This window comes from Cibotium barometz, chromosome 18, assembly GCF_041138505.1.
Source record: "Cibotium barometz isolate CiBa-2024 chromosome 18, ASM4113850v1, whole genome shotgun sequence".
Lineage (NCBI taxonomy): Eukaryota > Viridiplantae > Streptophyta > Polypodiopsida > Cyatheales > Cibotiaceae > Cibotium > Cibotium barometz.
Window position 1 is genome coordinate 23,930,046 of NC_141063.1, and position 19,924 is coordinate 23,949,969.

General features: G+C 43.5%; 1 protein-coding gene across 3 annotated transcripts in view; it reads right to left on the bottom strand.

Annotated features, from left to right (window-relative positions):
* Positions 1–570: 570 nt before the first annotated feature.
* Positions 571–19,924, bottom strand: part of LOC147629096 (uncharacterized) — a 76,123-nt gene continuing 56,769 nt past the window's right edge. For 2 of the 3 annotated variants that reach the window (XM_086812342.1, XM_086812341.1), the window contains exons 3-5: positions 17,985–19,006; positions 5,202–5,342; positions 571–934 (exon numbers count right to left, since the gene is read on the bottom strand). In XM_086812342.1, the coding sequence (XP_086668468.1) occupies positions 769–934; positions 5,202–5,342; positions 17,985–19,006 (1,329 nt within the window). In that variant the 3' untranslated portion in view covers positions 571–768. The remainder of the gene's footprint in view (positions 935–5,201; positions 5,343–17,984; positions 19,007–19,924) is intronic. The other variant, XM_086812343.1, reaches the window with a different exon arrangement.

Below are 19,924 nucleotides of genomic sequence, written 5' to 3' on the forward strand. Positions count from 1 at the left end.
ATTTCAATTCGAACCTTGACACCTAACCTACTACCCCCAGAGATTCAGAGATTTCATATAGCACGCATCAACAATGTAATCCACGACCACCCCCCCCCCCCCCCCCCCCCCAAAAAAAAGTGAAAATAATAATAATAATAATTGTGTTTGTGTGTGTGTGTGTGTGTGTGTGTGTATATATATATACACACACACACACACACACACACACAAACACAATTATTATTATTATTATTTTCACTTTTTTTTGGGGGGGGGGGGGGGGTGGTCGTGGATTACATTGTTATATATATATATATATATATATATATATATATATACATACAAGAAAAAGGAAAGCAGCAGTACTAACTACGAATATTAATTAAGATGCATTGATAAGCAACAACATATTTGTCCAAAAATATGAGTAGATTTGTAAACCACAAAGCTCATCACACATGGTAGGCCATCAAACAGAGGCATATTAAAAAACATTTTAAACGAACATGTGGTCACGAGATGTGATGGTTTCACACACATGACACACACACACACACAGAGAAAGAGATTCCCCAGGCCATCACAAAATTGGATTCACATCTTGGAATCTTCATTACCCACAGAAATACATCTAACATGTCAGGAAAGATTGGGATGAATCCAATTCAAAGCTGGAATTTCATTTTACTGTAGGTTTGAGGGTTCAACATAGTAAAACAGCACTGATCAAGGGGCACCCAACCCTAGTCTACAGCATTGAGACATCTTCAGCGAGGCGGCTGCATATCAACCTCCAGACAAGTTGTAAGACCAAACAGACTCTACACCTGGAGTGGGGTAAAAACCTCTTATGGGTTGTCTCATTGTGCCTTCTTTTGCTGACCATGAAGAGCTGCTTGCTCCAGCGGCAGTTGGGTTCCAGCCAGAAAATGACCCTTCATGGGACCCAAACCTGTAAAGTGAACAAAAAGTTAAACATCTCTCTCTCTCTCTCTCTCTCTCTCTCTCTCTCTCTCTCTCTCTCTTCCAGGAACCTAGCATTAAGGAATGGCACTCCAACACCTTGATAACCCGCGCAGTGATGTATGGAACCCCCTTCTAGGAGCCAGACCTCGGTGAGGAGGTTTGCAGGAGGATGGAGAGGCTTCAGATTATGATGTTTTTGCGCATGATCCAGATCACACCATAGGTACCACACCCTATCATCTTGACAGAATTCAGGGCAGCCCCCCTGATGCTAGATGCGCTTTTCCAGACGTGACATACAGCAGAGGGCATTGCCAGAGAGGACAGGGTTTGTCGACTCTGCTCCATGGAGGTCAAGACTGTAACATGCAGAAGAACTGCCCATCTTAAGAACCATGAAAAAACACAAAGATGAACAAAGGAAAGAGAGAGGAGTTGCTGAAAGAGTGTTTTCTGTATATATGTATCAAGATGTACATAGATCCTAGCCAATCATGGCCTCCAAAAGGTAACATCTATGCCTATGACCTATCCCACCTATGAGGAATCAGATGACTAATGACTGAACTTGCGCTTGCTATTTATAGGCTCATGAAACTGCCCCTACATCTACCCGACTGCTGTCGGAACAAAACATCAAAATTCCATGGCCCATGCCTAAAAACACTCCTAATCCTAGCTAGAATAGGGGAGTTAAGTATGTCCACATCTGTGCATGTGACATCACTCTTGCTAAGCTTGATGACGGGAATCCAACTAATCTTGGATGACTGACATCATCACTCCATGCGGACTCCATGCTTGGCATCCTGCTTCCAAAACTTGAGGCACCCTTGACCACTTGGATCTTGTCTTGAAAAGCTTTTGCTGCAACCTTGGATCGCTCCATCTCTAATGCTCTGTTTTGCATGCATTTGTTCTTCTTGTCCCCTCCTTGGTCTGAAGCTTTGTACCTTTCTTGGGCTGAGAGTTAGATCCCTTCTTGGAAACCTGCAATCCCTTGTTCCTCCCTTCATCCTTGTACTATGGCTGCCGGGCTACACCCCCCCCACTGAGGGTGGATTGGAAAGTCTCTCAGCAGTCACAGACTCACTTATGATAGATATTCTAGATGGATCAAGATGATGATATCACACCCACATAATCCTCCTTTTCTTCTACCGACTTGGAGATGTATCTTTCACATGTATTCACATGCTCACCATAGTGTACACCATGCTGATGCTGATGACGATGACAACGATGAGGTAGACATACAGCTAGTCTATCTTTTTGTAAGAGTTTTTTCCAGTTTCATTAGTCTTTTTCCATGGTCCAGTACCAACCTCCATCTCAGCAAACAGAAGCTGAACCGGATCATCCACATGGACATCATTCAGCTTTGTATCTTCCGTGCATGGATTGAATGACCTCATTTTCCAGGAAGATGCAATTTTACAAAGACCTTTCCCTACGTATTACCACTAATGGTTTCATTCAGAGACCAAGATGTTTCCAAAGGCACACGTCACATGTTATGAGGATTCCAATTGGTTAGACTGGATCCCCTCACACAGTTTGAGATGCAAGACAGAGCTATATAGAGATCCACAGCCACGAAGGCTCACAGCATTTGCCACCTATGTAAGATGGGAGAGATTGAAACAGCGGAGCACTACCTTTTTAAATGCCACATCTACTATAAGATCAGAACGTACATATCATTGCTTATTCCAAGAAGCTTTTGGGCCTCATCACGATTTATGGAGTTTCCTTATCAGGGGCCTCTTCCTTCTCAAGATGAACTGGCTTCGACACAACTTGAGGGCTTCTAGAGAGACCATTCATCAGTCATTACCTCTTTCTTCAAAAATGCGGAGGGTAGCAAAAAGTAAGGTCAGAGGTAACAGAACAAGCTAGACAATCTCCCTTTCATATACCCGTTAGTGACCTTTTTCACAGCAGCCCTGACCTAAATGAATAAGGATAGAGGATGCTGCCCTAATGATAGTCACCAGATGATCCAGGCCCAAAACCAGGAGTCCAACTAAGAGGCAAAGAGAGGTAACCAAGATCCAGAGTTGACATGCTACTGCTTCAGCGCCTATCCTCGACCCAGAGGAACCTATTGCTGAAGATCATGACCAGAGGCAAAGACAGGTAGCCAATATGAGTCAACATGCTACTGCTTCACCACCTATCCTTGACCCGGAGGAGCTTATTGCTGAAGCTCATGACTGAGGCTACATGGTTATATCTAGGAGATGTGTTGCTGCCTGTTTTCTTAACAAGGAGGTATGTATGGCTGAGGCTCAAGGTCAGATGATACATGAAGATAAGACATCAATAAAATTTTCCTCTTTCCAGATGGTTTCATTGCAAAACCTAATTACCTCTATAGACATGTCTCACGCCATGCAAAATGCTATTGGTCAGCTGCAGGTATCTTCAAAGAGACAGAGGCCCCAGTCCAAATAGATCCAGACCTTCCACCCATGAGATCCAAATCCAGGACATCCTTCGGTGCCACAGAGGGTACCATCCATAGTCACAAGAAACCGCCGTTTCAGGCCCTAGAAACACGTTTCTCCATTTCAGGACCCCATCCGTTTCCATGGCTGTTTCTCGTTTCCCAAGTGATGTTGTCACAAGAAACGGCCGTTTCCACCCCTAAAAACTCGTTTCCCCGTTTCCATTCCTCAAACGTTTCCGTTCCCATTTCTCGTTTCTGGTGACTATGGTACCACCACATGTAGTGAATATTGTGGCCCTGTGCTCCATCCATGATATGACACGAGTTTTTTTTTGCCTACTCCATTGCATAGATAGGGCTTGCGTAGTACATATGCCATGTTTTCCTTTTGGCAGCTAGTTTGTAATTTTGATGTTGTCTTGACATTACTCATGGACCATAGCTCTTTGGTCTCATAGATCGGGCACAGTCCCTCCAGAGAGCTAGAAGCCTTCAACCTCCGAGATCCAGGCCCTCTTCTTGTCAGCTCCAGATTCAGGATATACTCCAGCACCATAGAGCACCCCCGCCCTGGGCGGTGGATGTTACCTCCATGTGTACTACAACAGAGGAGGATAACCCATGATGAGCACCACTGGTTTCACCAGCCTCATTCTGCTTGTACATCTAGGACGTCAGTAGTATTCCGGCCTCAATATTGTGGCACTTTTGTTTCCAAGTTTACAATCTTCAGTTTACACATGGAACCTAGCAGACACTGATAAAATCTTTCTTTTCTTTCTCTCTCCGTTTACATAGATGAGCTTGCACATTTCACTGAGAGAGAAAGAAAAGATCAATGTACACTGGCAAAGACAATGGTCAGACAGCCTTTTACACAGATGATACTCCGAGCAGATTGTATTGCCAAGAAGAAGACTTGAAAGTCAACCTTGGCAAAAACCAAGATTATGATTTCGAGTTTTTACTCATGTCCTTTGGTTTGCCTAATGTGCCAGGGCCCAGCCCCCTAAGCAGAGTCATGTCCTGCATCTTCTATACACATTTAGGGTGCTTTGCCATTGTCTTCAACAATATTTTGACCCTCAGCAAGTACAGAAAGGAGCACAAGGACCATTTGGAGATCATCACGCACAGTTGATCCAAGAGAAAGTACGTTTTCTGGGTCATGCCATCTCAGTGGATCGGATTGCCAGAGACAGACCATATGATATATCCTAATGGCAGCCTCAGACGGGGAAGATGGAGCGGCTGCCATGGAGTCCTCCGAAGAGGAAACCGATCAACCTGACGACAAAAGCCACCTCTCCAAGGAGCAGAAGGAAAAGGGCCAGAACAGGGGAAAAACAGAAAAAAAACAGGGAGACGAGGCGAGGAGAGGAGAGGATGACAAAGGGGCAGAGGCGAAATGTGCACATCCCCCCGGAGAGAGAGAGTGTGTTGTTGTGGGGGAGGGGGGGAGATGGGGAAGGGGGCTCTAGGGTGGGGATAAGCTGTTTTACGAGGAGAAGGGATGCTCCAGCTGGGCTCTGTACCTGGTGGTTATGGCCTGTACTTGCTGATAATGGGCTGTACCGGATGTACTATCTGCTATACTTGCTGATTTATGGACTGTACCTACTATACCGGCTGTTGTACAAATTGCACTGGAGATGGTATATTCCCCACCAACCAATAACCAACATGTTATGCATGAAATACAAACAATGCCCAACCATAAATATATTGAAAATCAGCTCCACTCATTAGCATCGGTTTCACATAAGATAAGTGTACAAAATTAAGTTTTTTAAGAAATTACCCTCGTGCTAAACGCTCCCTATACTCGATAATCTGACCACGTAGAATGTGATTTGGACGCAACGTTTTATCCACACCGGTCCCATTACCTCCAGGAGGTGGCGGTAAAACTTCTCCAGTTTTAGGACTGGTATCATGTGATCTGCCAGCATCCATAAATTAGTTTTAATCTATTACCACACATAGATCCATGACATAATGAAAGTGAAAAAGTAAATAAATACAAATTGCAATATGAGCACACAAAAAGACATACAAACCAACTTCCCAATTTTAAAGAAGCAAGAAATGACACAATTGAGCATCTCTAAACTATCCACGGATTCTCACTTTGCCAAATGTGCCAAGCGATGGCCTAATCACCTCACTAACTTCACATGCAACAGTCCCCAGAACCTTGCACCATGGCTTTATGAGGACAGTATAGGGTAGGCATAGGGCTAGGGCTATGATTGTTGGAAAGCTACACACACACACACAGACAATCTGGGTTGCAGTTGACAGAATGGAGATGAACACAGTACACAGATATTGAGAGAGAATCAGTGGAGTTGGTACAGTCAACCTTCCATGTATATCACATCCATAATAATATGAAAGTACAAAGCAAGAGATAGAGTGTCCTTTCACACTGGATATCCAATGGAAAAAACCACATGGGAAAAAGTGCCCTTGGTTTGGTCCTGTTCACATGTAGCACTACCATAAGTGTGCATTTGCCTTAAAATCCCCCTTCTAGTGTAAAAGCAAACCTGTACAAGGTATCAGATCACTCAGTGTATGAGAGCAAGCCTAAAGCTTTTTGAAAAGCTTCAAACTTCTCTCTAGGCAAAGCCTTTGTAAATAGATCTGCAACATTATTTTGTGTAAGGCAATAAGATGAACTAACCTTCCCTGCATGTAATCTCTCTCTTACATAATGATAATGGATCTCAATGTGCTTGGTACATGCATGAAATATGGGATTTCGCGCCACAGCCATAGTTCTCTGACTATCAGTGAGAATAGTAGTCCCCCGAGATGGGATAGAACAAACCAAGATCCAAGGTACCCTATAGATAATGAAAAATGTGTTTCATAGCTTGACAATGCTTTGTGCCTTGGCTGTGCATGAATTTACTCAACAGAGCCACCCGCAAAGCTATGTCAGGCCTCGTGTTACATAAGTAAATAAGGCATCCCACAACCTGGCTCTAAATGCCGGCTTCAAAAGGTTCACCAATGTCGTGCATGCGGAGCTATAAACCTGGTTCTACTAGAGTAGAAAACGGCTTGCACTCTTCCATGTGAAACCTTTTCAACAAACTCTTTATGTACTTAGTTTGATGTATAACAATGCCATCATCTCTGTGAATCACCCCATCCTTGGATACGATATGACCAAGATAATGGATCTCAAATAAGAAGAATTCACTCTTCTTACCATTTATGTAGAGCTTATGCTGTCTAAGCTCTTCAAAAATTGTCGCCAAATGTTCTCTATGCTCTTCCTCATTCTTTGATAAAAACAATGATGTCATCAAAGAATGTTGCCAGTAAATTTCTGGTGTTTCCTGAATATGCGGTCCATCATTCGATTAAAAGTGGCGGGAGTACTAGTAAGGCCAAAAGGCACTATCAAAAACTCAGATTGCCCAAAAGCAGTTCAGAAAGCCGTCTTATGGACATCTTGAGATGCCACTCTCATCTGATGATAGCCGCTTTTGAGATCAATGCAGCTAAAACAAAGCAACTCCTCCCAATTTATCCAAAATATCATATATAAGTGGAATAGGAAACCAATTTATCCAAAATATCATATATAAGTGGAATAGGAAACCCGATAATCCACACACGTGCAATAGGAACCATCCTTCTTCTGTACCAATAAAACTGGCGAACAATAAGGAGAAGAGCTAGGGCGTACTAGCCCTTTATCAAGTAAGTTGTTAACTTGCGTCATAATCTCCTCTTGTTGACTGGTACTCACCCGATAAGGTGGCCTATTAGGAGGAGAACTACTCGGGATTAGATCAATGCGATGATCTTCGGGTCTTTCTGGTGGAAACTCACCAAGCAAAGCCTCACGAAAGCAATCACTAAAACCATGCAAGAACTTTAATCTTCTTGCGTCAAATGATCCACATTTACATTAGTTTGAGCATGTTCAACTTATCTCTTAACAAAAAACCAGTAAGAACAAGTAGACTTTTTCATTACTTTGCGAATTTGTGCATGACTGACAATAGGTATGGTGCTTCCTAGAGCACCAGCATCTATGACCACTTCCCTACCTCTATGCAAAAGGGTAATTTTCTTGGACTTATAGTCCTTCGCCTCCATACGAGCATGCCACATCCCGTGAGTGAAGCAACCAAAAAGCTCTCATGATCTAGATAGCCCTAGATATGAATGCAAAGTTTCCCAATGATAGGGGCTACATTAACCCCTTTACCAGCAAAAGTGGCATCAGCATTAATTTGCATACCATAATCTGATACATTTGACCCAATAACTGCAGCCATCTCTTCAAAGATGAAGTTATATGTGGATGCATCATCAAAAAGAAAAAGAGCGGTCTAAGCCTTCAGGTTGCCCCCAAGCCTTGCATATGGTTTTGCTCTCAGCAGGCTGTCTAGTATTTCCCTCCACATCAGGAATCACATTCACATTAAGCTTCTCTGCCTTGTCCCCTGGATTCTTGGGACTCTTTGGACACTTAGGATACAAGTGGTCCTTATTGCCGCATCCAAAACATTTTCCATCTCGTATGTAATCAAGCCTCTGCTGTTTGGACAGCCCATGATCAAAGAATCTACTCCCCGACTTCTTAAACCTGTGTCTGAGGAGCCTTTCTCGTCACTTTTATGCAGCTGTCCCTCCTTTTTTTGGTCATAACTAGCCCTCTTCTTGCCTTTATATATATCTGAAAATGGCTTGTTTTTGGGCAAAACATGTAACCGTTCTGCCACGGTAGCCGAATGAATGAGCTTTTGCAGTGTCTGATTTGGGTACATATTACAGACTGTAAGCCAGCTTCAAACTTTCTTTTCTTCTCTTCTTCATCAATAGACATGAAGGGAGTTTAACTACCTTCAGCAACACCTTCCAAAATTTGGCCACATAAATTTGCACAAACTCTCCCTCATTCCTTCTTCACATTCTTAGCAAGTTTGGTGGCAAAAATTGTGCATAAAACTGCCTCTTAAAATCAGTCCATGAAAGAGCTACAGTGCCATCCACCAGTCATTGCGACTAGATAGCCCAAATGGCTATATTGGACTTCACAGTCGGGCGGTCATTGCGACCACATAGCCCAAATGACTGTATTGGATTTCACAGTCGGGCGGTCAATGCGACCAGATGGCCCAAATGACTATTGAAGAACTCTCAGGAGGTCCTAGTGCCTTGAGGATAATCTGAGAGGTTTCGCTCGAGACCCATATAGCTCAACACCGGTTTCCGATGAGGCGAGACAGGACAATCCATGAACTGAGGATCATTACTTGTGCACTACATACTGATGTATGTTTGAATTTCTTTAACTTTGTGTGATGTTTTTGATATGTGGACAATGCTTGGATTTATAGCTTGTGATAGTCCACTAGGCTCCAGACTACTTGGCCGTACCTGGAATACCCCATAGACGCAAATGATGCATACTTGTTGACTAGCTTCTTTCTCGTTTTTGCAAAAGGTAAGTATGCATTTATTTTATCTAACACATGTTTCAGGACGTGAAGAAGTACCATCAAGAACAAAGCTATTGGTCAAAGATAAGGCATATAGATGTTGCCAAATGGGCAGGTGACACCACGGACATGGGGAAAGACCAGATGCACAAGCTCACCAGACAGGGCTAGTACTAGAAACATATGGATATACTTGAAACTTATGGAACACTTGTATTTTGCAATTGAAGACAACTACGATATAAGAGGGAGGGAATGTAACTATTTGGCCCTCCTAGCTCTTTTCACATGATGAAACACATGCCCAAACACTGGACAGGTTGATGAAAGCATGGGAGTAGGGACTATTATGTTGGCACAAGGAAAAGAACCACTTTTGGTCAAAAAGCAAGAAAAAGCAAAATAGTCAAACTAAATTGACCGCAAGCCAAGGGCACCATTGGAAAGAGGACAGTGAGCCCGATCAAAAAGCTAAAAGCCGCTTTTCCAAAGAGCAGCTTTAGGGCCAAAAGGCAAGGCCCTGAAGCTAGAAAAGCAAGATTAAAGAACTTAGATTAAGAGATGAGTAATACTTTTATTATTATAAAAAGACAAAAGCAAAAAAAGAAACCAAAGCAAAAAGCATTGCTTTTGGCAAAAAGCAAAGCCCTCCTCAAATATAAAAGAAGCTTGAGCCACTTTTGTTGGGCATCAAGGTGTGGAGACCTTCAAGAGCAAGGAGATCTTCTTCATCCTCATCATCCCCTCCTCCCGCTAGTTTGTTGGGTTCCACCTGCCGCCGGCCTCCTCCCTGCGCCGCCGTCGGACAGCCCGTTTGCGCCAACCCCTGCCGCTGATCTGCCATCTGCCCGTCGGCCTGCGCCGCCCGTCTCTATTGTCTGCTCAGCATCTCGCCCACAGCTCAGCTGCTTTGCACCTACTGCTCAGCCTGATACGCCAAGAACCCCGCGTGCGCAGATCTGCAACACCTCAGCAACATTGTTTGTAGCACCGGCCAACAGCACCATCTACAGCCGGTGGCACCACCAGCAGTGCCGCTGATAGCTGCCAGCACCACCCTTTGACGACCAGCCTGGCAGCTATCCTTATATCCGCCTCCTGGTGTCAATGCCCCACTGCCATCTGTGGATTCATCTTGGTGTTCACTTTTTCAAGGAGTTGTTTTGAGTTTTTACTTCAGCTTCGGCATTGAGTTTATCATTGGATATCATCTAGACTTGGGATTTGATTCGGATACTGGATATTGGTACTAACCCGGTGAGAGATTCTTGAGGGGCATCCCCATGGTGTGCTCGCCATCAGAGATCTTGTGCCTTGACATCGGCTCCGACCTGGATTTCTACATCGACATAGTTGTTTGATTTTGTATTTATTGATTGTATTAGTCCTGGCTTGATAAGCCCGTGGATTGTTCCTTAATAAATTCTTGAAAGGAGGCAAGGCATGTTCCCCGCTCAGTGTGTATATACTATGCAAAGCTCCCTATGCAGAAGTCCAGTTGGTTTCCATCAATCAAACTTGACCCTTTGGCAGATCAAGCATTCCCTAATATACTCCTCAAGATCTCTTCTCATACTTGGCCAAAAGAAATACATCCCCAAAACATGAGTTGTGGCTAAAATACCATGATGAGCCATGTAAGGAGGAGCATGACATTCCTCCACCACTAAATCCTTTGTCACACATAACGTGTCTTGCATTAACAGAAATCCATCCTTGATGGCATAAGAAGTCACTATTTCACCATGATACAAATTGTTCCACACGAGCTCAAAATCTTCATCAAAAACATACATATCTATCATAGCCTTGAAATTTGTATGATAGATTATGGAAACAGCATTACAAGGCATCAGCTACCTTATTTTCTTTCCCGTGTGTGTGCATAATCTGAAAGTGAAATTGTGCCAAATACTTGGCCCATCTAAGATGCTTTTCAGAGATCTTAGGCTGAGATAGAAAATACATGAGGCCTTGATGATCTATTTTGATGATAAAAAGACCACCCAAGAGATAATGCTTCCAAATCTTCAAAGTATGGATGACAACCATTAAATCCTTTTCATAGGTGGGAGCATTCTTTTCCGAATTTTGTAAATCTTCTGCTTTCATAAGCAACTACATGCCTTTCTTGGTTTAAGACTACACCAATACAATCTCTTGAAGCATCACATTCTATAATAAACAGCTTTGACAAATTTGGAACAATCAATATCGGTGCTTTACTGGCATAAAACTCGTTTACCCCCATTCCTTGGCTTCTGCGCGTGTTGTTCTAACTTCTTTTGGTCAAACACCTTGGCTTTCTTCTTTTAGGACCCTTCTTTGTAAGACTTCCCAATTGTCCAAGGCATATGCAATCCTTCTACTTCTATGGTTGTATCTTGAGTTGCTTCCAAGGTGTCTGGTTTTGCTGTCAAAGCATTGGATGTAAGCCATGAATAAACTTCCTCACTCCATATTTGAGGAAATTTCATTGAGAGACGTGAATTTGAGAGAGGTTGCAAAAAACTTATTAATATAAGTTTCAACATTCTCCCCTTGGTTCTACTTCAACTCATCCCATTCCTATTGCACATCAACTTCAAAGGCCCAGAGTAAAAACTTCTTATTGAACATCTCCTTGAAGTCCTTCCATGTCTCCGGTTCTTTCTCTCAATGGACAATCTTGAGCCACCAATTCAAGGCAGCATCCTTCAAGTGCATTCTCGCCAGCCTGATCTTGGACTTTTCTGAATAATCTTCACTACCAAAAGTAGCATCCAACTATGAACGAAACAGCTTTTTGAGAATCTCTCTTACCATAAAAAGCATCAAACTTGACGCTCTTTTCTCCAGGCTTGAACTCCTGCTTGGCAACTACTTGTGAAGTTACTTCACAAACCGCTACTCCTTTCACCATAACAGCCTTAGGCAAATCAGCCACCATGGACATTTCTGGTTCTTTGGCTTTCTCCTTGTCCTTATGAGGATGTTCAAGACAAGATGAGGCGGCTTGGGTATGGTGGGACTTCGAGGTTACAACTTGGACTATCTCCTCTTATGATGGTGGGTGAAGTAAATTTCATGGTCTTTGACTTTTCTAAAGTAGAGAGTCCTTTTATGCTGAGGTAGGCTTTCACTGCTGCAACACCATCAATCACAACAGCCTTCTCAATAAGAAAGTCTTCAAAGAATCTAGCTTTGCGTCTCTTGTCAATTCAGCAAATTACGTCTTGTATTGTGCTTGTTGTCCATTAAATTGTCAGAATATGCAGCGGAGATGAAGACAAAATCTAAAAACACAAGAGCAAGAGCAAGTGCACTGCAGAAAAACACAGCAATAGAGAAGGAGAGAGAGAGGCGTGTAACTCTACTATATACACAAGAGAAAACCCGGAATACCCAATACAATGTGTGTGGGGACTAGGGGGCTCTTTTATATGGCCCCTATGAGCCAATCGGCAGTCAGCCAGCATCCAAGACACCCAGACCAGCAGTCAGCCAATGTTTGGATCAGCCAGGAGCCACATAACAGCCTCCCACACCTGGTAAAAATAGGGAAAAATATGGAGAGTGGGGAAAAATGAGAAAACACCTAAATCAGGCGGGCACACCCACAACAGAAACCCTAGTGTAAATATACAGACAGGAGATGATTGCTAACACCCCCTCTCAGCTCCTGGATGTGGAACCAACCCCAGTGAGCTGGAGTGCCGCCAGAGTAAAGCCTGAGATAGAGACTTCGTGAAGAGGTCCACCGCACTGTCCTCCGTCGAACATAACTCTAGCAAGATGTCATCAGCAACGATCTTTTCACGAACAAAATGCCTCTGGATGACCGTGGGTTTCACCAAGGGAAACCCAATCCTGCCAAGTAACCTCTGCAACCTCACCACCTCACAAGCACCACCACAAGCAGCCCGGTACTCTGCCTCTGTCGCGACGACAAGGCAAAAGATGACTGCCTCTTACTGCTCCATAAAACTGCTCTTGAGCCAAGGGAAAAACTATAGCCTGATGTCAAGGTCCTCGTGTCTAGCTCTCCTCCCTAATCTGAGTCACTCCAACCGTGGAGTTAGCGTGTTAATGTGCTCCCGCATCGTCGATGACTTTGCAGGATTCATCACCCACATCTATACTTCCAAGAAAATCCTCTTCATGGGCGATACCCTGTTATAGAGAGAAGCCAAATGCTGCCATATACCTCTGGCCAGTGTCATATGCGTGATATGATTGATTACTTGTGGTGTGCAGTTGAGGAAAATGAAAGGACGGACCCTAGCATTGACACGATCCCACAACTGTGCCTGTGTCTCGCGTTCCTTCCAAATCGAGGGTAACTCCCCTTCCTCTAACTCCGGCCGTGAAACCCCAACAACAATGAAATCAGCAAGGTCGTAAGACTCCAAAACAAATTCCATCATTACCTTCCATATGCCGTAGTCGTCAAACTGATGATCCACTGGGAACGTGGGGAGTGTCGGGATCTTCACATGCCTCTCAGCCATCTCAAGTAAATCTGCCATTGCAGGAGTGTAACTGAAAAGGGTGGGTGGATGGGAAAAAAGAAGAACTTAAACCTGCAAGTGGCTGTCCAGCAAATCAGCCTGCCTTCCTCTTGCTTCTCCTCTTCCCGAACAGCCCAACACCAATCAGCAACAAAAGAGCGCCCTTCTTGCTCACACAGTTCCCAAGATTTATCAAGAGCCTAGAGCTCTGATACCATGTCAGAATATGCAGCGGAGATGAAGACAAAATCTAAAAACACAAGCAAGTGCACTGCAGAAAAACACAGCAATAGAGAAGGAGAGAGAGAGGCGTGTAACTCTACTATATACACAAGAGAAAACCCGGAATACCCAATACAATGTGTGTGGGGGCTGGGGGCCACTTTATATGGCCCCTATGAGCCAGTCGGCCAGCACAAAAGGCAGCCGACAGCAACGAAAAAGCTCACGACCTGCTCCACCATCAGTCGGCCAACATACAGAGAGGGTCGGGGAGCAACAAGGGCACTCGGCCAACATCCAGGACACCCAGACCAACAATCGGCCAATGTCTAGATCAGCCAGGAGCCACAAAACAGCCTCCCACACCTGGTAAAAATAGGGAAAAATATGGAGAGTGGGGAAAAATGAGAAAACACCTAAATCGGGCGCGAACACCCACAACAAAGGCCCTGGTGTAAATATACAGACAGGAGATGACTGCTAACATAAATCTTATTGTATTTAAGTGTATTGATTAGCATTGTGTTCAACCAAACATTCCACACCTACCGGTGGAATTACATTTCCCAACTCTCTCTCTCTCTCTCTCTCAAATGTTATCCATTAGGAGCTCCTAGTACTGTACTTTTCCTCATAGTTGTTTCAGTTTCAGTTAGTTGTTTAGTTGTTTTTAGCTTTTCTTACACAGACATTGTATTAGATCCACCAATTGTTGTAACCTTTTTGGTCTCATAGGTCATTTTGGCCTTCTGAAGACGTTAATATATCATTTCATTTCTCTCTCTCTCTCTCTCTCTCTCTCTCTCTCTCTCTCTCTCTCTCTCTCTCTTGGTTGCTCAGAAAATGTGGAGAAAGTGGTCCTATTGATGAATTGAAAAAATAGTTACGTCGATCAACCTTGCATTAACTTGCATCAACAAGAGTTTTGCCTTTTTTTTACACACACACAGAGCCTCTTTTATACATTAGACTAGGGATAGGTGCCGCCCTCCTATGGTACTTGCTACATTTACATGCCTTTTATATGCCATTTTGACCTTTGGAGCCCAACTATATCAAATGACTAAGGTGCATGGTCCCCCTTGCTACACAAATGTTGCACCCTCTAGCAAATTGATTTTCAACACTCCCCCTTGATGTGATGAGGGTCTATCACCTAACATGCTAAACTAGACCTACACTCCTAGTCATATGTTGGAGTGGTCCGCCCAAGCTTGCCTTGTGGGCTACAATGTTAGCTCCGACTTGAGACTTACACACGAGAGGATAGGGTTACAACCAAGGGTGTGAGCCATGTCCTTCATTTCTAAGAACAATTGTTTTGGGTTGCTTCCATCTCGGGAAGCCTTGTCTTCATCCTTGACCATTACAAATCGGAAGGGTAATTTGGATGGGGTTGCTAGGATTGGGTGGGTGAATCTTTTACCTAGTTTTGTGCTAACTTATATGATTCCTTTAGAGGGCAATGTCGGGGTCGATGGGCATTTCATTCGGGATTGGCAATAGGGACAAGTAGGGAGCTCCATTGATTTAGACCAGGACTCAAGGATCATTTCAATTGTTAGGTTGGACGGTAGTAGTCAGTACTTTTATGCGGAACGGGTTGTTGTTTTAAGATGATAAGAGTATGTGCATTGGATTGTGTTGAGATTAGGAAAAGGATCCTTTATGAATGTCATGACTCTCCTACAGCATGTCATCCGGAGCATAGTTGTCAGGTACGAAATGAACCGTACGAAAACGGTACCTTTCGAAAAACTAAGTTCGATAGAGGTACGGTCCACTTTAAAAAACAGTCAAAAAATAGATATTTGTACACATTTAGAGATGTAAAGTCCAAAGAAGTTGTCATAAACTAGAAACAAGAGAAAAACGCTAGTACAATGAGCCATGAATGGTGAACATGTGCGCCATGCCATAACTAGGAGCCTTCCTCGCAATAGTAACGGCTATAAAAAACGACCAAAAAAGATCCAAAAAAACGACTAGCTTTTTGCATCATTTCGTACCAAAACGCTACCGTATCGTACCGCACCATAGCATACGACGGCAACTAGGGGACATCATTTTGAAAAAATCTAGTTTCGCTCGTCTGGTTTGGGCAGTTCCGTTTTGTTTCGGCCTTCACGTACTTTATGTGCGGGATACGTCCCGGAGATAACTATGATCCGAAGATTCAACAAATTTGTGTTCTCTTATCATCCTCAGTTCGATGAGAAGATGGAGAGGGTGAAATCAAGTTTTGGAGGTTATGCTTTGTGCAGACAGCTCCAAGCAACCGTTTTATTAGGAGAGATACATCCCTATGGTCGAGTTTGCCTAATGTACTATCGAGAATATGGTTCTAGCAGTAGCTAGAATATGTTTGCTATGAGTTGGGTCAAACCCTGGATTCCCTCAAACTTTGATAACTTGAAGGAGACTCAGTTGTGGTTCTTGATAGTTAGGAGTCTCTAAGAGGTGTGAAGATTTACCAGATCCTGAGAAGGATGGGTATAATGTTCTGGTTAGCAGATAGTTGTCTCGACATTTTTAGGTTTCCAATTCTATGGGGAGTTGGAGGACTAAAGGATGGTTTATGTTCTTCAAGGACCTACGAAGGTTTTGTTTTCTTTTGTCTTGTTCCCATGATCATATGTTGGTGGAACACATAGTTGTCTCCAGGACGCATCCCGCTCATCACGTACATGAAGGCCGAAACAAAGAGAAACTGCCTGTACCAGACAGAAGAGAAACCAATTTTTTTCAAAATGATGTCCCACAACTACCGTACGAAACAGTACATATGGTACCATACCGGTACGAAAGGATGCAAAAAACTAGCCATTTTTCAACCGTTTTTCCTAGGCAGCAAGCCCTCTCAAGCTCTCTCTCTCAAGCGGCAAGCCCTCTCTCTCTCAAGCTCTCTAAAGCTTTGAAGGATTCAATCTCTCTCTCCCTCTCTCAAGCTCTCAACTTTAAGACTCAAGCTCTCAAGACTCAACTTTCAAGCTCTCTGATGAGTCTGATCATGATGAGAGCGCCTCTAGCAAGGGCATTCCTTCCCCTAGTGATTCCTCTGAGGAGGAGGACTAGAGAATATTGTACTCTAGTCTCCCTACACACTTTTTTGTATTTACTATTGTAGGGAAGGCTCCTATTTATGGCATGGCGCATATGTTCACCATTCATGACTCATTGTACAAGTGTTTTTCACTTGTTTCTAGTTTATGACAACTTCTCTAGACTTTGCATCTCTAAATGTGTACAAATATCTATTTTTCAAGTGTTTTTTAAAGTGGACCGTACCTCTATCGAACTTATTTTTCCGAAATAAAACGTCACATACCGGTACCATTTTCATACCGTTCGTTTCGTGCCTAACAACTATAGTGAAACAACAACTTCAGTTGAGTTGGTCCCTTGATACGTGGCTATGTGGATTTGATAGACAAGTATAAACCAAGTTTCAAAGACAATTGCTGCAGGTAGTTAAATTCTTCTTCATGTATTTCCAAGAATGGAAATGTCCTAAGTGGGGAGGAATGTTATGTACCTAGCACTAACCCTTGTGGTTAGGGACTAATCCAATGCATCCCATGTAGGCGGATTCAAGTGGCTAAGGTTAAGATTTAATGAATCCAAGGTTATTGGCTATTTACAACTAGACTGTTATTTATGGAAGCAATAAGCACTATATAAGTGAGTTATTATTGGTTTATTGTGGCCTGGACTTGCTCGCAAGAGGCTTACTCCTTCCATGGACATGGCGCCATAGTTGTTTCTCGTACTGGTACGAACCTATTCGTACAGTGCAGTTTGTACGGTACAATTCCGTACAATATCGTATAGTATGAATTGACCATTGGCAATTTTTGACCCTTCCAAATTAAAAATGTCTACGTTTGTAAGTGTTTTTTTTTTAATGTACCGTTTACATTGGGTGGAGTTTCTTCAATGACTGGGGTCATGGAAGCACCACATGAGGACACGTCACCAGATTTGTCTTCACCTTGGGATGATATGCCAAGGGGCGTGTTTTCACAGTGCACAGATTTCTTGCAGACTATACAACAACCGGAGTTTTTGCTTCAGTGTATCAACGGACATATTCTTGCCGTTCACTTCACAGGGAGATGTTGGTCTAGACATACAGACAGGTGCTGTGCAGTACTAATGGATACAGATTCGGTGCAACTCTTTCAAGGTTTGCTCACATCCTTCCTGCTTGTTTGAGTTTCAAAAAAGCCACATTCGCATTTGAAAATCCAATCAAGTTTAATTGCCCAAAAAAAAAGGTTTCTTGGAAGAAAAAAAGACTTCGTAAGCCAAAAATACAACTAACACAAAAAATATAAAGCAAACTAAACCAAAAAACATGCAGATGATGCATACTACACAACTTAATCATGTCTTTCTTACTTGAGCCACGCTTCAATTGCAGACCGTTCATAGGAATGACCATCAGCAGTAATCACTGGATCTTGCATAAGCGAGTGTGTAATACAATCCACAAACTCTGGAGGAACTCTTTGATTAATGTCTGCGTCATCCAAAACATGCATGATTGATTCCATTGCTGACGAGTCCAGCCAGTTGTTGCTGCCCAGCATGGGAATCGAGCAAGAAGGCTCACCATAAGTTGGCTTAAAACTTCCATCTTTATGTTCCGAGAGGAAGAAACTAGATGGGAGCTGGGACTCTGGCTTGAAATTCGGCTGCACTAGGGTGGGAGGAAATGAATGTAACGGATCATTACCCTGCTGAAATGGTGCATCCCAGGGTGAAGGCTGTAAAAAACTTACCTGCCGTGGTTGGGGTGCACCCCAAAGATGCCATATGCCCTCAGTTAGATTATCTTTTGCACCATCAATTGACAGAGGAGGCACATTCCATGGTTCCAAAATCTGAAGTAGCTCATCTTGGTTTGGACTCATGAATTCTGAGTCTTTTGTTAGTGGAGCACTTGCTGTACCAGAGACATCCGAGGGTAAGAGAGAATTCAAACTGGTCCCAAGATCATTAGCTGAATTAGGTATATATGAATCAGACAAGGGATCCACCAAAAGAGAGAGAGGATTATGAATATCTGCCCTAGCGAAATCAATCATGTTTAGTGAGCTAGAGACACTTGGAGGAAGAGAAGAAGATGTGGCAGGATTGATTGCATCCGACGGTATACAAGACATTGGAACCTGTGTGCAAGGCAGCACCATTGAGGCTGATGCTCCAAAATAAGATTGAGTAGACAATAATGAAGAAGAAGAAGAAGAAGCAAATGGTACTTGATGGATCTTGCTTCCAGCTTTAGTCTGTCTTTGTTCCTGATATACCGAGTCCACAGGCAATTCAACGGGTGGAAAGCATAAGGGGCCAGAAAATAGATTATCCCATGAATCAGAGAGACTTGATGGAGGTGCTATGGGTTGCTGTGAAACACCACCCTGCAAAACATACCTTGAGTGTGTTCTCTCTCTCTCTCTCTCTCTCTCTCTCTCTCTCTCTCTCTCTCAGTCCGTGCTTTGATGGTGGTCAAGCTGAATGTCTTAGTGCCTCATCACTTGCTTTAACTCATAATATTGATTTTTTATACATATTAAGCCTGCCTTTTTCACATGTGCCTGGCCGGCCGGCCTGCCTGCCAGCTAGTGGGTGCCTTGCCTGGCCTGCCTGCCAGCTAGTGTGCCCTTATCCTGCTGTCCACGTGGACTTTGTGTGGTCCTGTCCGCTGCTGGCTGTCCTCGGCAGCCCACAGTGAGGTTTGTCAAGTTTTCCTTCAGTGGCACATTAATATGGCTTTAATTATGAGTTTAATGTGTACGCACTTATAACAAGGGGAACATTCAATAAACAGGGCATCCTTCTCATTGATGAAGTATGGACAGGATTGATGAGGCCTCTCTCCAAGTGTGTGGGGCTGCCCACCACTTGTCAACACCTACATCCAAAGGTAGTGAGTGGGATTGGAGTTGTCGACCAGCCTAAGGGAGGGAGCCTCTTTCCATCATTTCTCTTCTAGACACCCATTTTTGCCATTGTTTTTGCTTCTCCAATCTGTCCATTCTGTACAGCCTGTTTTGGGTCGCCTCCTGTACGACCTGTTTTGGGTAGCTTGTAAACCACCTCCTTGCTGTACGACCTGCTTTGGACAGCATATAGTGATTACTCCAGCCTCTTGTTGTGCGACCTGTTTTAACTAGCCTCTACACCACCTCCTTGCTGTACGACCTGTTTTGGATAGCCTCTATATAATCTCTTTGCTGTACGGCCTGCTTAGGGCAACCTCTTCATCTACTTGCTGCTGTACAGCCATGAGCTGGCGAGAGTACTTGAAGAGAGTGTGAAGATGAGAGTCTTCATCA